Source organism: Balaenoptera borealis (genome assembly GCF_965194805.1).
Source record: "Balaenoptera borealis genome assembly, chromosome: 1".
In the NCBI taxonomy this organism is placed as follows: Eukaryota; Metazoa; Chordata; class Mammalia; order Artiodactyla; family Balaenopteridae; genus Balaenoptera; species Balaenoptera borealis.
The window spans coordinates 155,393,279-155,411,277 of record NC_138860.1 but is presented as its reverse complement, the minus strand read 5'-3'; the positions used below and the strand labels follow the sequence as shown (position 1 = coordinate 155,411,277).

At 44.8% G+C, this 17,999-nt stretch overlaps 1 protein-coding gene across 1 annotated transcript; it reads left to right on the top strand.

Moving 5' to 3' along the window:
- The first annotated feature begins 10,652 nt into the window (after positions 1-10,652).
- On the top strand, positions 10,653-16,690 carry LOC309606428 (taurochenodeoxycholic 6 alpha-hydroxylase-like). The gene is made up of 4 exons (XM_082343524.1): positions 10,653-12,098; positions 12,980-13,044; positions 13,188-13,264; positions 15,668-16,690. The coding sequence occupies exons 1-4, from the start codon at positions 11,981-11,983 to the stop codon at positions 15,834-15,836; spliced, it is 429 nt and encodes a 142-aa protein (XP_082199650.1). The 5' UTR covers positions 10,653-11,980; the 3' UTR covers positions 15,837-16,690.
- The last annotated feature ends 1,309 nt before the right edge of the window (positions 16,691-17,999 follow it).

The window sequence follows — 17,999 nt, the reverse complement described above, 5'->3', positions numbered from 1 at the left end:
TTGTAAATAGTGCTGCAATGAACATTGTGGCACATGACTCTTTCTGAATATGGTTTTCTCAAGGTATATGCCCAGTAGTGGGATTCCTGGGTCGTATGGTAGTTCTATTTTTCGTTTTTTAAGGAACTTCCATACTGTTCTCCATAGTGGCTGTATCAATTTACATTCCCACCAATAGTGCAAGAGGGTTCCCTATTATCCACACCCTCTCCAGCATTTATTGTTTGTAGATTTTTTGATGATGGCCATTCTGACCTGTTTGAGGTGATACCTCATTGTAGTTTTGATTTGCATTCCTCTAATGATTAGTGATGTTGAACATCCTTTCATATGTTTGTTGGCAATCTGTATATCTTCTTTAGAGAAATGTCTATTTAGGTCTTTTGCCCATTTTTTAACTGGATTGTTTGTTTTTTTGATATTGAGCTGCATGAACTGCTTGTATATTTTGGAGATTAATCTTTTGTCAGTTTCTTCATTTGCAAATATTTTCTCCCATTCTGAGGGTTGTCTTTTCATCTTGTTTATGGTTTCCTTTGCTGTGTAAAAGCTTTTAAGTTTCATCAGGTGCCATTTGTTTATTTTTGTTTTAATTTCCATTTCTCTAGGAGGTGAGTCAAAAAAGATCTTGCTGTGATTTATGTCATAGAGTGTTCTACCTGTTTTCCTCTAAGTTTTATAGTGTCTGGCCTTACATTTAGGTCTTTAATCCATTTTGAGTTTATTTTTGTGTATGGTGTTAGGGAGTGTTCTAATTTCATTGTTTTACATGTAGCTGTCCAGTTTTCCCAGCACCACTTGTTGAAGAGGTTGTCTTCTCTCCATTGTATATTCTTGCCTCCTTTATCAAAGATAAGGTGACCATATGTGCGTGGATTTTTCTCTGGGTTTTCTATCCTGTTCCATTGATCTATATTTCTGTTTTTGTGCCAGTACAATACTGTCTTGATTACTGTAGCTTTGTAGTATAATCTGAAAACAGAGAGCCTGATTCCTCCTGCTCCGTTTTTCTTTCTCAAGTTTGCTTTGGCTATTCTGGGCCTTTTGTGTTTCCATACAAATTGTGAAATGTTTTGTTCTAGTTCTGTGAAAAATGCCAGTGGTAGTTTGATAGGGATTGCATTGAATCTGTAGATTGCTTTGGGTAGTATAGTCATTTTCACAATGTTGAATCTTCTAATACAAGAACATGGTGTATATCTCCATCTGTTTGTATCATCTTTAATTCCTTTCATCAGTGTCTTATAGTTTTCTGCATACAGGTCTTTTGTCTTCTTAGGTAGGTTTATTCCTAGGTATTTTATTCGTGATATATGGGAGTGTTTCCTTAATTTCTCTTTCAGGTTTTTCATCATTAGTGTATAGGAATGCAAAGGATTTCTGTGCATTAATTTTGTATCCTGCTACTTTACCAAATTCATTGATTAGCTCTAGTAGTTTTCTGGTAGCATCTTTAGGATTCTCTATGTATAGTATCATGTCATCTGCAAACAGTGACACTTTTACTTCTTCCTTTCCAATTTGGCTTCCTTTTATTTCTTTTTCTTCTCTGATTGCTGTGGCTAAAACTTCCAAAACTATGTTGAATAATAGTGGTGAGAATGGGCAACCTTGTCTTATTCCTGATCTTAGTGGAAATGGTTTCAGTTTTTCACCATTGAGAACAATGTTGGCTGTGGGTTTGTCATATATGGCCTTTATTATGCTGAGGTAAGTTCCCTCTATGCCTACTTTCTGGAGGGTTTTTATCATAAATGCGTGTTGAATTTTGTCAAAAGATTGTCCTGAATCTATTGAGATGATCATATGGTTTTTCTCCTTCAATTTGTTAATATGGTGTATCACATTGATTGATTTGCATATTTTGAAGAATCCTTGCATTCCTGGGATAAACCCAACTTGATCATGGTGTATGATCCTTTTAATATGCTGTTGGATTCTGGTTGCTAGTATTTTGTTGAGGATTTTTGCATCTGTGTTCATCAGTGATATTGGCCTGTAGTTTTCTTTTTTTGTGACATCTTTGTCTGGTTTTGGTATCAGGGTGATGGTGGCCTCGTAGAATGAGTTTGGGAGTGTTCCTCCCTTTGCTATATTTTGGAAGAGTTTGAGAAGGATAGGTGTTAGCTCTTCTCTAAATGTCTGATAGAATTTGCCTGTGAAGCTATCTGGTCCTGGACTTTTGTTTGTTGGAAGATTTTTAATCACAGTTTCAATTACAGTGCTTGTGATTGGTCTGTTCATATTTTCTATTTCTTCCTGGTTCAGTCTTGGAAGGTTGTGCTTTTCTAAGAATTTGTCCATTTTTTCCAGGTTGTCCATTTTATTGGCATAGAGTTGCTTGTAGTAATCTCTCATGATGCTTTGTATTTCTGCAGTGTCAGTTGTTACTTCTCTTTTTTCATTTCTAATTCTATTGATTTGAGTCTTCTCCCTTTTTTTGTGTGTTGAACCTGGCTAATGGTTTATCAATTTTGTTTATCTTCTCAAAGAACCAGCTTTTAGTTTTATTGATCTTTGCTATCATTTCCTTCATTTCTTTTTCATTTATTTCTGATCTGATCTTTATGATTTCTTTAGTTCTACTAACTTTGGAGTTTTTTTGTTCTTCTTTCTCTAATTGCTTTAGGTGTAAGGTTAGGTTGTTTATTTGAGATGTTTCTTGTTTCTTGAGGTAGGATTGTATTGCTATAAACTTCCCTCTTGGAGCTGCTTTTGCTGCATCCCATAGGTTTTGGGTTGTCGTGTTTTCATTGTCATTTGTTTGTAGGTATTTTTTGATTTCCTCTTTGATTTCTTCAGTGATGTCTTGGTTATTTAGTAGTGTAGTGTTTAGCCTCCGTGTGTTTGTATTTTTTACAGATTTTTTCCTGTAATTGATATCTAGTCTCATAGCATTGTGGTCAGAAAAGATACTTGATATGATTTCAATTTTCTTAAATTTTCCAAGGCTTGAATTTTGACCCAAGATATGATCTGTCCTGGAGAATGTTCCATGAACATTTGAGAAGGAAGTGTATTCTGTTGTTTTTGGATGGAATGTCCTATAAATATCAATTAAGTCCATCTTGTCTAATGTGTCATTTAAAGCTTGTGTTTCCTTATTTATATTCATTTTGGATGATCTGTCCATTGGTGAAAGTGGGGTGTTAAAGTCCCCTCCTATTATTGTGTTACTGTCAATTTCCCCTTTTATGGCTGTTAGCATTTGCCTTATGTATTGAGGTGCTTCTATGTTGGGTGCATAAATATTTACAATATATCTTCTTCTTGGATTGATCCCTTGATCATTATGTAGTGTCCTTCTTTGTCTCTTGTAATAGTCTTTATTTTAAAGTCTATTTTGTCTGATATGATAATTGCTACTCCAGCTTTCTTTTGATTTCCATTTGCATGGAATATCTTTTTCCATCCCCTCACTTTCAGTCTGTATGTGTCCTTAGTTATGAAGTGGGTCTCTTGTAGACAGCATATATATGGGTCCTGTTTTTGTGTCCATTCAGCTAGTAAGACCCTTTATCTTTTAATTATCTCTTTCCCTAGGTTGCCTACACCTACTATTCATTCCTTCAGGAAATCCTTTATCATATTTTATTGTACTAATTTATTTCTCTGCCTATAGGCACTAAACTGTGAACTCAAAAAATAGTATTTTTTGGGTGAATTAATGACTGACTGAATGAATAATTCTATGAAGTATTCAGAGAAAGGATTACTATCCTACCTATATTAGTCTCCTGGGGCAACTGTAGCAATTTACCAGAAACTTGGTGGCTTAAAACAATATAAATTTAATATGTCAACATCCTTGGGGCCATAGTGTGAAATCAGTATCCCTGGGCCAAAATCAAGATATTGGCAGGGTCACACTCTCTCTGGAATCTCTAGGGTGAATTCATTCCCTTTCTTTTCCAGCTTCTGGTGGCTGCTGGAATTCTTTGGCTTATGGCCACATATCTCCATTCTTCAAAGTCAGCATCTTCAAATCTCTTTTCACTCTGTCTTCGCATGATCATCTCCCATGTGTGTTACAACTACCTCTGCCTCCCTCTTATCGGGATACAAATGATTTAATCTGGGAGCCACCTTGATAATCCAGGACAATCTCCCAGTCTCAAAATTCTGAATGTAATCACATTTTCCCAGACCATTTTTTCCAATAAGGTAATATTTATTGGAAAATAAATTCAGATTTAGGGTCCTAGATTTAGAATCTGATATCTTTGGGTGTCATTATTCAGCCTACCAATGTCTGCCCTCTGTCTCCCAAAGATTCATGTCCATTCCACTTGCAAAATACATTTACTCCATCCTATAATCCCCAAAACCTCAATCCTTTATAGCATCAACTCAAGTCCAAAGTCTCATGAAAATATCATGGGCTCAAAAGTCTCAGTCTAATTACCTAAATCATCTCACTTTGGTATGGGTGAGACCCTGGGTATAAGCCATCCTTGAACAAAATTCCCCTAAATATCTGGCTCTGTGAAAGTAAAAAACAATTTATCTGTTCCCAAAGTAAATTGGGGACAAAGCCCGGTATAAGAGTTATAGACATGCCTATTCCATAAGGAAGACAAGAGAAGAAAGGAGTCTCTGGTTTGTAGCAATTTCAAAATTCAGCAGGGCAAATGTCATTATATTTCAGGCCTGGGAGTAATCCTTTGTAGTTTGAGGTTCCATCTTCTGAGCTCATGATTGTACCCTCTGACATTAAGGTTTTGTCTTGGAGTCATTCTCCCTTTCTCTTGAAGGATAGCACATATTTGCAGCTGAGTAGTTTTGTTAGCTTGTTTCTTTCCTGTAGAATTTGGAGTCCAGCAGCCTTCCTTCATTTTGTCCTCTCTTGATCCCTTTCAGTACAAGCTAGCTCAGCTAACAAAACATTCTCATAAATCTTGTGGATCTCCCCTGTATGTCACAGGGATTCATACCATTAGACAGGAAGATCCTCCAAAGGTCTTTTCTGAATAATCCCACCTCTATTCCTGCCTTCTGAGTTTCTTGAGAGAATCTATGAGTCACACTCTGACCTCTTCAGAACAAGCAAAGGACACCCTTGGACTTCTCTGCATGACATGATTTCCTAAGAGTGATTCTCTTCATTTTAGCATAATTTTTGCATTCTGGATAGGCTGGCAACTTCCTAGATCATAAAGAACTAGTTTCCTTTTGTTTAACAGTTCTTCTCTCAATTTATTTCTTTATTCTCACTTCTTATTATAAGCAGCAAGAAGAAACCAGGCCATATTTTCAACATTTTGCTTGGAAATCTTGTCAGCTAAATATCCAAGGTGTTTTCGTAGAAGTCCTGCTTTCCACACAACTGTAGCATATAATTCGGCTAAATTTCCTGCCACTATATAACAAGTTTGCTTTTCTCTAGTTTCCAATAACATGTTCCTCATTTCCTTCTGAGCCATCATCAGAAATGCCTTAAATGTTTATATTTCTACCAACATTCTGTTATGATGAAATGTGTATTCTCTAAGACTATAAGCATTTCCCTCCATGCTTCCACTTCATTCTGAATTTTCACCACTTATTAAAGAAACTGTTCTTTTCCCATTGTATATTCCTGGCTCCTTTGTCATAAATTAACTAACCATATACATGTGGGTTTATTTCTGGGATCTCTATTCTGTTCCAGTGATCTATGTGTCTGTTTTTACAACAATACTTTATTGTTTTGATTACTATAACTGTATAGTATAGTCTGAAGTCTGGGAGCATGATACCTCCAGATTTGTTCTGTTTTTCTCAAGATTGCTTTTGCTATTTAGGGTCTTCTGTGCTTCCATGTTTTAAATTATTATTGAATTCAGTTTGCATTTTGTTGAAGATTTTTGTATCTATGTTCATCAGAGATATTGGCCTGTAATTTTCTTTTCTTGTGGTCTCCTTGTCTGCATTTGATATCAGGGTAATGCTGGCCTTATAAAATGAGTTTGGAAGTGTTCTCGCTTCTTCTGTTTTGGGAAGAGTTTGAAAAGGATTGGTAATAATTCTTCTTCAAATGTTTGATAGAATTCACCAGTGAAGCTGTCTGGTCCTAGACTTTTGTTTGTTAAAGGTTTTTGATTACTGATTCAATCTCCTCACTAGTAATCAGCCAGTTCAGATTTTCTATTTTCTTCATGATTCAGTCTTGGTAGGTTGTATGTTTCTAGAAATTTATCCATTTCTTCTAAGTTAGCAAATTTGTTGGCATTTAATTATTCATAGTAGTCTTATGTTCCTTTGTATTTCTATGGTATCAGTTGTAACATATCCTCTTTTTTTTCTTCGTGAACATAGCTAAAGTTTTATCAGAAGAAAGGAACAATTTTTAAAATACCATTTTTCGTTTAAGAACAGATTGCCATAAACGATGTATTAAAGGCTCCTAAGCAGAGTATAAAATATTTAATTGTATAATTATTTTCTAACATAGGATAAAAAGGAATTAGTAAAACTGCTCCTGCTACAACTGTAGTACTTCAGTGAAGTAGGACTGAAACTGGTGGACCCTCTATGGATGATGGAAGTGAGGGATGTAGTCCCAGTTGAGCACATTTTCTGGTTGCAGTTCGAAGTAAACCTATTAGTAGGAAAATATCATAATTAAGATTAAGTATAAAACTTAATCTTGAAATTCTCATGTATTTGAATGGAGAAATGATTATGCTATTGATATTGCAAAACCTATCTCTCCAATGTGATTATAAAAATGTTCTTGAAGGGCTTCTAATTAGCCACGGGCACAACCAGGAGGTAGGAAGGGGTGGGACGGGAGGAGTGGGAGGGCAGGGAGGGCCAGGGCTCTCAGAGCATGGTTATGGTCAGCAAGTCCACAGGACAAAGTCTTGTTGTGTAACAAGCACATGGTTCCTGGGGAAAACCCAGCGTACCTCTCAGGTCTTGGCTCCTCATCCCAGTCCAAGGAGCTCACTCCCTCCCAGGACTCTGTGCTGGTGTCCTCAGGTCTGTCAGACGCTCCTCCTTAGGTAGATCTGCAGGCTGTCCTAGCAGCCCTGCACTTTGAGGACAGTGGCTGTTCCTTCCTGAGTCTGCCCCGTCTCCAGGCTGAGCAGCTTCAGCTGTTCTCATAGAACAGGCTTCTAGATGCTTCCCTGCCCCATCCCTCAATCCCGTCCTCTCTGCCTGGCCCTGAGCTTGCCTGGGAGCACAGACGTCAGTCTGATGGATGCTGCCCTGTGGGTTCACAGTCCATGGAGATGACAGACAGTAATCTAAGAAGGTGTCACGTGACAGGAAAAGAGACCCACCTGCTGGGTGGGAGGTTATGTCAGCCAGGGGGGGCCAACTGGCTCGGTTTGGTGGAATGCAGGCCTCTGAGTACTTAAAACTGTGATATTCCCAGGCAAACTGATCAATCAGGCCTCAAGGATGGCCTCTAAGCAAAGGGTACTGACGTTTGACTTGTGCCATTAAATAGGGTCCGTTCATCTCTGGGCTCTCTTCCCTCATACCCCGTACTGCAAGCTTCCTGGGGCTGAGATATCATCCCCTTCCTGTATCCCAGTACCCAGCACAGAGCCTGACCTGGAGAGATGCTCCGCCCAGTGTGTGGAGTGAGAGAGGACGAAGAGAAAGGAACAGCTTGCAGGCTGGGGAAGGGCAGTGCCTACCCACTGAGTGAGCCAGCACTCAGCCCTGGGGGGATGCAGGGGGTGAGGGCACACAGTGAGAACCAGTCTTTTCTCAAGGGAAGGAGGCCGAGCAATTATCAGCAGAGTGGAACTAAGGTGGCAACTATTAGAATCAGCCACAGAGAGTCAGCCAAAGCCCAGTTTGTTCATGAAAGTTGTTGTATTCGATTTCCAGATTATTTTGATTTTGAGAAATTGTGGTCTTTTTTTGATGCAGTTGTCACTTTTCTGATTTAAGAGTTGACCAATGGAACCACTAAAACACCTCCAGTGATGTGTCTATTACACTGATGGCCATCAGAGAATATATAGATTCAATAAGTAGTTAATTTCTCTTACATAAATTATATTACTCATGGTGCTTAATCTCTCAATTTCTACTGGCCTAATATAGCAATCACAACCAAATATTTCTAGCTCTTATAATACTGAGATTTCTTTCAACACCTCTAATATTGGCAGAGTCAGGAATTAGAATGCCATACATAATTGGGCAGAACAGAGGCAGTGCCAATGAAGAAGGATTTGCAGGCAGCTGGCTGGCTTGGGCACCAAGCAATCAGAAAGGAGGCATACTCCTGTGCGGAAACAGAGACCCCCAGGTCCTCTGGGCCAACAAGAGGCGATCCAAGAAAACTAGGTAACACAGCTGGGGTGGTAAGAGGCTCCCACCAGTTAGTCCCTGCACTGCATCAACAGAGCAGGGCAGTCCCAGTGATGGACGTGACCTGGGAACACAGAGCACTCCCAGAATGAATTCAAGCAGGACACGTCTCAGTTCAGGGCAGGACTGTCAGCCCCGCCCACACCCCCACTAGAACAGGAGCTCCACAATAGCAGGGAGTTTGTTGTTCACTGCTGAATCTCTAGCTCCTAGGATGGCAATTGACCCAAAGTAAGTACTCAATACAGTTACCAGATAAATGAATGAGTCCTTCTAACCATCTACTCATTCATGTATTTGACATTCACTGTAGTGGAAACATTTTGGATGTCTGCTCTGAGATCTTTTCCCTCACAAAGGGTGGGTCTTCAAAAACCCTATTCACCCCCAGCCACAGTTGATTGTAGCAGGTGGACGCCTTGGTCGTGAGATTAGAATCAGATACTTGGAATAGGATTCAGCAGTGCCACTCAGACATGATGGTGGCAAAATGGTGAGGTGCCAACCCCAGAAGGGTAGACGTTGCCTCCTCCACTGCCTGGACCCAGCTGCACAAGGACAGGGACTGTATCTGTTTGTTCATAACTGTATCTCCAGCTCCTAGAAAAGTGCCTGTAAGAGGTGGAGCCTCCATAAACACTTGCTGAGAGATGAATGCATGGATGTACAGAGAGAAAGAATGGGAGACACAGTCCTGGCAGCCCTTCAGTCCCTGGTTCTGCCCTTCCACAGCCTGGCTGCCCCCTGCCCCTGGGCCCCCAGCTTTCTTTTCGTCCTTTTCCTCTCTCTTCCTTTAGCTCTGATTCTATCTGTCACTTGCAACAACAATTTTAATCAAAACTCATTCATTCACACTCCTGCATGTACTCATTCCTTCACGCTCCTGCATGTACTCATTCCTTCTTCATGAACATTATTGATTCTTTTAAAAGTAAGGAGGCACAGTCCCTATGAACCATGCTCTATGCTGGCTCTAAGAACACAGGGATGACAGATATGAAAAGTAAGCTTGTCAACACGGTGCCCCGCAATTAGGACATTGAGTTGAAACCTGATAATAGAGGCACCCAGGGAGCCTTGGGAACCCTAGGGAAGGACGCCTAGGAGTCAACAGGTTCGGCTTTAGATGCATCTCACCTGGGCATATCCTTTGATATGGGTTGCCTCATTCTTCAGTGAGATGGATCAAGTAATAATCCCTCCCTTATACAGGTTTGTCTTGAGCATTACAGAAGTCTATGAAAATGTTTTATACACCATGGAGTTAATCCCTGAACATTTATCAAGCATGAACTATGTGTAAACTTATAATGGCAATTCTGAGTGAGAAACAAACAAGGAGACAGAATCCGATCTTAGGCCAAGTTCTGGAGAGATATCAAGAATCTGGATCAGAGCCCAGCTCATCAGTGCTAATCTTTGATCTCTGCGGATAGTTTCTGAACAATCTCCCCATGCCTGTCCAAATATTCACCCCCACCCCAAGCACTTGACCTTAAAACGAGGTTTTTTTATTTTGTTACTTCATTATAGTTCCAAAGGAACAGAAACAGCAACAACCGCTGAAGAGGATAGAGAAATTCCCATGTGTCTGTCCTCACTGACCAGGGGAGAGCAAGGTTAGCCCTGTGATCTCTGACCCTGACTACATGAAGGTGGTCCTGGGGAGATCAGGTAGAGCAAAACCCACATCCCAGCTGGAGCAAATCTTCCCTCTTGGGTACGTGCCTGTGGGTCTGTGAAATTCCAGAAGAGACTGGCAGTTCAGCCATCAATACCTGACCCTCTACCAGCCATCCTTACAGCCCACAAGCCAGCTTAAGAGAGTCAGGGATGGGAGGCAAGTGGGAGGTGGCTTGAGATGGACTGCCAGCTGACAAGCATCAGGAAGGGAAGGCAGCCCATAGTATTATTATTATTAAAAGTATTAATGATAGTAGCAACAACACTTTTTTTTAAATAAATTATTTATTTTTGGCTGCGTTGGGTCTTCATTTCTGCATGCAGGCTTTCTCTAGTTGAGGTGAGCGGGGGCTACTCTTTGATGCGGTGCGTGGGCTTCTCATTGCAGTGGCTTCTCTTGTTGCGGAGCACAGGCTCTAGGAGCGTGGGCTTCAGTAGTTGTGGCATGTGGGCTCAGAAGTTGTGACTCGCGAGATCTAGATCGCAGGCTCAGTAGTTGTGGCGCACGGGCTTAGTTGCTCCGCGGCATGTGGGATCTTCCCGGTCCAGAGCTCAAACCCGTGTCCCCTGCATTGGCAGGCGGATTCTTAACCACTGTGCCACCAGGGAAGTCCCAACAACGCTTTAAAGTGTTTTTCCAGGTCTAAAGAATAAGGGGTAACAAGAACTCTTTATTAACATGAACTCTTCTTATTAAAGTGTCAGATGTGGACAAAGGATTAATCTCCAAAATTTATAAGCGGCTCATGCAGCTCAATATCAAGAAAACAAACAACCCAATCCAAAAATGGGAAGAAGACCTAAATAGACATTTCTCCAAAGAAGATACACAGATTGCCAACAAACACATGGCAAAGAATGCTCAACATCATTAATCATTAGAGAAATGCATATCAAAACTACAATGCGGGCTTCCCTGGTGGTGCAGTGGTTGAGAATCTGCCTGCCAATGCAGGGGACACGGGTTCGAGTCCTGGTCTGGGAGGATCGCACATGCCGCGGAGCAACTAGGCCCGTGAGCCACAGCTACTGAGCCTGCGCGTCTGGAGCCTGTGCTCCGCAACAAGAGAGGCCGTGATAGTGAGAGGCCCGCGCACCGCGATGAAGAGTGGCCCCCGCTCGCCGCAACTAGAGAAAGCCCTCGCACAGAAAAGAAGACCCAACACAGCCAAAAATAAATAAATAAATAAATAAATTTTAAGAAAAACCAAAACTACAATGCGATATCATCTCACACCAGTCAGAATGGCCATCATCAAAAAATCTACAAACAATAAATGCTGGAGAGGGTGTGGAGAAAAGGGAACCCTCATACACTGTTGGCGGTAATGTAAATTGATACAGCCAGTATGGAGAACAGTATGGAGGTTCCTTAAAAATCTAAAAATAGAACTACCATACGACCCAGCAATCCCACTACTGGGCATATACCCTGAGAAAACCATAATTCAAAAAGAGTCATGTACCACAATGTTCATTGCAGCTCTATTTACAATAGCCAGGACATGGAAGCAACCTAAGTGTCCATCGACAGATGAATGGATAAAGAAGATGTGGCACATATATACAATGGAATATTACTCAGCCATAAAAAGGAAATGCAATTGAGTTATTTGGAGTGAGGTGGATGGACCTAGAGTCTGTCATACAGAGTGAAGTAAGTCAGAAAGAGAAAAACAAATACCGTATGCTAACACATATATATGGAATCTAAAAAAAAAAAAATAGTCATGAAGAACCTAAGGGCAAGATGGGAATAAAGACACAGACGTACTAGAGAATGGACTTGAGGATACGGGGAGGGAGAAAGGTAAGCTGGGATGAAGTGAGAGAGTGGCATGGACATGGACATATACACACTACCAAATGTAAAATAGATAGCTAGTGGAGGCACCTTGCCCCTTCAGCGAGTGGAGAACTCCTGGTTGTCCGGCCCTGCCCCCCCTCAGATGGGCTTCTTTTCAGAGACCAACTGGACCAGATGCCCTACACCACCATGTGCATCAAGAAGGCACTGCGACTCTATCCACCAGTGCCAGTCATCGGCAGAGATCTGAGCAAACTCATCACCTTCCTTGATGGACGCTCCTTACCTGCAGGTATGAACTTCACCACACCCACTAACCTAAGCAACACCACATGGAAGATAAAAAATACACATGTGCTTTCCAGCTCCGGGATGCTCTGTCGGTTGTTTCCGCTTCAAGATAATTAATATTTATTCTGCAGTTTGGATGTTTTGTAAAATGCCTGACACCAAACTTGAACCAACGAAAGCTCAATAAGCAAATGCTAGCTCCTGAATGTGGTATTGTAATGGAGCCCTAAAATTCTAATACCTTGAGACGTGAAGGCTTAAGAGAAAAGCAGAAATAAGCAAGGGGAGATGTGGTTCTTTCCATATGGGGTCTAAGTAAATGAGGGAGCTCAGAGAATCCACTGTCATGGGTCAGATGGTCCAGTCTCTGGGGAGCCCTCAGGTGGACGGCAGAGAGCAGCTGATGCTCAGGTCTGAGAGCCCTGCCATGGTTGGAAGCTACCCAAATCCTCACTGCCCAGTGGGTCTGAATCCTAGCCCTGCCACCTCTTCTCTGTGGGATCACAGACACGTGCCTTAACCTCTAGGAGGCTCAGGTGCCTCATCTGCATGTGGGGATAGGAGTGTCTTCCTTGAGGGCTGCTGCGAGGACTAGATGAGTTAATGCACATTCCCCAAGGGCTCATGATGGCACCTGATAAATGTGAGTTTTCACGTGAGGTGATCCTAATAGTAAGTCTCCAATTCTTTTCCTTCTCAATCCTGGGCCATGGTTACCTACTCCTAATCTGTGCTCATGTGCTTTGTCACCTCCAGCCCACCTGTCTTGCAAGAGCACCATTTCATTCAGAGTGATGGAGGGTGGCTCCCAGGCCTTTTGTGCACATTGCCCCTATTGCCATGGGTACCATCAGTCTTCTCTCTCTCCTCCTTGCCCCACAGGAATCCCACTCTCCCTCTCCTTTTATGGGCTTCACCACAACCCAAAGGTGTGGCTGAACCCAGAGGTATGATGACCATGGGAGGAGGGGATGGGATGCTCTCTCCAGACCAGCACCTCCCCTGCTCCCCCTCGGGGATTCTTGTCCCCTGGTAGATTGGCGCAAGGAATTTGACCCCACCTGCCCTGGCCCCGGTGCTCTCTCTGCAGGTGTTTGACCCATCCCGATTTGCACCGGGTTCTTCTCAACACAGCCATGCTTTCCTGCCCTTCTCAGGAGGATCCAGGTGAGGCCTTCTGTACCTGGGGCATCTGGGTGTCATGGTGCTACCTGATGTGTGTGACTGTCAACATTCATGTGTGGTGTATGCAGTTATGTCCCTGTATGTTGGCGTTTTGGGAAGGAGGCGTGTGTCCCCATATACATGAAGGCCTTCAGGGCACGCCACAGTGACCTTGACCTCCTGACTTCCTCAACGACCAGCCACATTGCCATGGCCGTGGCCGCTCCAAAGTATTCCAGGGTTTTCCTTGCTTTAGGAGTATGATTTTTCAGCGTTAGAATTTTCCATGAAAGGTAAACTTCAGATGTTTGGTTTCTGCAATTTTCAGTCATCGTAGAAGGTGGTTTTCCCTCTTCACACATTCCTAGTCCAGCCCACTGCCTTTTCTACTTAATTCAGCAACCAGCATCTAACTGTACCAGTCATGTTTAAATGGGTTTGGATTTCCAGCTGCCTTCCTTGTCCTGATGGTTCAAGCCATGTATGTGATCATTTACAGTTGCCGTGTGAAGAAAGTTACACAGCCTTGTGTGTGTTCTCTATTTCCGTAGTCGACCCCAACAAAGTCGTGACTGTGTATTAATATAAACAAGACACCTTTTCTAGTTACCATAAGTCTTTATATATAACGGAGGTTATATACCATAGTCTGAGAGTCCAGAGTTTCTCATTGGCGAAAAGGAATATAATGAAGGACAACCAAGTGCTTTTGATAATAAAAAACTCATTGTTTTGTATCTGACACATGCATTTGAGAAGTTCCTGGCATGTAAAATATAAAGCACATCTGAAATAGATGCTAAGCTGGATGATACACTCCACAATGACGGCTATGAAAATCTTCAAAGGCTACATACAGATCCTTCCCTGAAAGAGTAACTTCCATAACGTTGGGACTACTTAGTAATACAAGATTTTTCTGAGTCTATACTTCCGTGAAGTTTTCAGTTGGTGAATCAACCTTCACAGAACAGGCTTCACGCAAACATTCTTCCAGAATTTGCTCTAGGACTTGTTTTCTGCCATGGACCTGTTCTTCCTGGCAGATACAGGCTGCACATCATGTGTCTGCCACTAGAGGACGGGGGGTACCTGGCAACTCAATTCCTAGGTCAGAATTAATATTTAATTTTACTCCAGTCCCTTTTTTTTTCAATTCAATTAACTTTGTTCAAAGAGAAAGCTATTTATTAATCTTACCTCTGTGTGCCAAGTCCTGTATTACCAGATGGGAACACAGAGATGAAAGGAATTTTCCTTGTTCCAAGAGTTCACAGTTAAGAAACAACTACCACTATTTAAGACAGACATGCGACGTTTCCATAGTGTAGTGGTCAGTACGTTTGCCTTACAAGACAGACATCATGCATTCATCCACTCTTTCACTCATTCACTCATTCACTGAGCAGATTGTGGAACGTTCCATGTTTCTGGCACTGTCCTGGTCACGGGGTGGTGATGTGTCCTTGAGTTAACACTAAAGCTGCTTGGGGATGGGGGAGAAAGAGGTGCAGGAGGCAGAGGTGGGAGGCCAGGCGGTCACTAGACTGAGTCTTGAGCAGGTGGCCGGCAGAGGCAGGGGGAGGGGACCTCAACAGGAGCTGAGTGAAGAAGAGGAGCCGGACAGGTGTGAGGTGAGTGAGGAGCAGCCCAGAGAGGGCTGTGACGCCAGCTGTGGCCCTGCGACGTGTCCTCCCTGTGATGGAGGGCACAGCAGGCCTCGAGCTGCTGGGGCTTCAGTAGAGAGAGGGGAGGCAAGGAGCTGAAAAGGCCAGTGAGGAGCCCACGGGATGGGAGGAGGGGCCTTGCTGGAGCAGAATGGGAAGGCTCCAGGGCCGGGTTGACTGAGGGGCTGAGGGGAGATAGGAGGCCGGAGCATTAACTGGGAGGCAAGTGGTCCAGCAGGTTGAGGGTCGCTAACCCGTGGTCCCTCCAGGAAGCCTCCCTGTTGCCATCCTGACTTCCTTACACAACTCTGTCCTGTCCTGTCTGGGGACTGGGGCCCCTGCTTGTCTGCCATGGGTGGTGAGGGCCCGAGAGTGTGCCCACACCCCCCAGCAGTGCCCTGGTCTGGCCTGAAACCAGAAACTGCCTGTGGACGAGTGAACAAAGTACTAATTCATATTTACTGATTCACGTGACTTGACCCTGCGGCTTAGAGCGCCGACCCTCCCCAACAGGACTTGCTCCTGCTGAGAGCAGAAGTAGGAGTTAGGAGCTAGTCCTGGAGAGAGGTGGGCTTTGTAAAGGTCAGGGGGAGAGGGTGGACCGAGGCTTGGGCGGCATGTTCAGTGTGACCCGTAAGGAAGGGATCGGGGCTGGGCCACGTGGAGGAGAGCCCTGAATGCCCTGTGCCCGGCAGGGGTTAGAAGCCTCTGCTCACTTCCTTCTCCCTCCCTGACCCAGGAACTGCATCGGGAAGCAGTTTGCCATGAATGAGATGAAGGTGGCCGTGGCCCTGACCTTGCTTCGCTTTGAGCTGGCACCGGATCCCTCCAGGGTCCCTGTTCCCATTCCAAAAGTTGTGCTGAAGCCCAAGAATGGGATCCACTTGCAGCTCAGGAAGCTCCTATAATCCTTGTTGGGGACAAGGACGAGCTCTGAGGGCCCCTGCCTACCATCCTTTCTTGCTGTCACTCTCTCCTGTCCTTGCCTCTGTGCCCACTTCCTGCTTCTATCTGCCCACCTGCCAGCTTACCTCATCTCCTGCCTCCTGCCCATCAGACGTTCTGCCCTCCTCCTCTCACCTTTCTCCAGGCTCCCTATCTGCTTATCTCTCCATCTGTCTCTGACCCACCTGTGTCTCTGACTGTCCACCTAAACCCTGATCGCCTGCCCTCCTCCAGTCTGTCTACTCTCTCCCTGTCTTTCTCCCCTTCTGCCTGCCTGTCTGTCCCTGAATTCACTTCCTTTTGCTGATAAAACAATTGACCACAGGCTTAGGGACTTCAAACAACACAGAGTTATTCTCTGACAGCTCTGGAGTCAGAAGTTGGAAGTGGGTTTCCCTGGACACAGCCAAGATGTTGGCAGGGACCCCTGTGCAGGGATCTAGGAGAGGACCCCTCTCTTTGCCTTTTCCCACATCTAGAGCTGCAATCCTTGCATTCCTTGGCTCCTGGGCCCTCCTCCATATTCAAATCCATCAGCTTCTTCAAATGTTCCCCTGCTTCTGTCTTCACATCGCCTTCTCTTTCATAAGGCCCTTTGTGATTACACAGGCCCACTCAGATAAAACAGGCTTGCTCTGAGTTCCAGGGATTAGGACACCGACACCCTGGGCAGCCGTTACTGTAGCTGCTAAGTCCTGTGTGACTACCATCGCCTTGGGCCCCCGATCACTCCCGTGTCTTATGGGTCTGCCCATTTGTCACTCACCTGGCTTCCCCTCTTTCCCACTCCCTGGATAAATTCACAATGTCATATGGAGTGTGTGTGTCTTCCCTTGAAAGGAGCTGGATGGAATGGAAGAGAGAGAGAAGGGGAGGGAAGGCAGAGGAGACGAGGAGGGGACATGACCCCTGGTCTGTGGGCCCAGGACCCCAGCAGGACAAGCGTGTCCCAGCGCCCCTGCAGCCTCACACTCTGGAGTCCCTCACACCCCACAACCCGCCTGTCACCTGAGGCTCCCACGGCAGCTGAGTCAGGAGAAAGGGCTCGTCTCCAAAGGCTCAGAGGGAAGAAGTTCACCCCGGGCACCTGTCGAGGAAGGAGCCTCCCTGCTGTTGTGTGGTAGCTTCCTCGCTACATCCTTAGAGGGGCCCAGCCAGAGCCCATCCTGCCCTGAGCAAAGAAGCCTCACAGACTTGGCCCGGCACAAGGGCCTCAGGAACCCAATCCTTCACCCCAAATGAGATTGGAGAAGAGCCCAGCCTGGCCATGTCACCAGCCCCCGGCAGCCCTTCCTCACACGCAGGGCCTGCAGGCTCCTCAGAGGCCCGATCGGGCGGCTGTGCAGGAGGGTCTGGGAGGACCAGCTGGGCACGGGGCTTGGCTGCTGGGAGAGGATGTCAGACCTGGAGCAGAGGACCAGCCCGTGCACCTCCCCCACAGGACAGCCCCTTGCAGTCCCCGGCATGTCTGCCCAGCCCCTGAGGAAGAACGGGCTTCTTCAACCCTGGCACTCCTGGAGGCCTTGGGGGGACTGGTCCTCCTGACCCTGGGCCCTGACCAGTGCCAGGACCCTTGCACTCTTCCACCAGCTTCTCTGCACCCAGCCCTGCTCTCTTGCTGCTTCTGCACACAAGTCCTCCTCCCGTCCCACCCCTGCTCTTCCTGACCCACGGCCCCGGATGCCAGAGGAGACCCCCCACAGCCCTGTGCTGTGCTGTGATGCCGCCATGTGCCTCCTGAAGGGGACATATCTCCCAGCCACTGCCTGTAGCTGGAACCTTCGGCCCAGTCCACTTCCCGTTCCTAGGTCACAGGGCTAGTTCACTCTGCTCCAAGAAGGGGCCAGGTGGATATATATACACTCCCAAATGTAAAATAGATAGCTAGTGGGAAGCAGCCACATAGCACAGGGAGATAAGCTCGGTGCTTTGTGACCACCTAGAGGGGTGGGATAGGGAGGGTGGGAGGGAGACACGAGAGGGAGGAGATATGGGGATATATGTATATGTATAGCTGATTCACTTTGTTATACAGCAGAAACTAACACGCCATTGTAAAACAATTATACCCCAATAAAGATGTTAAAAAAAAAAGTTGGGACCAGGAGGACACTCTGTGCTTGACC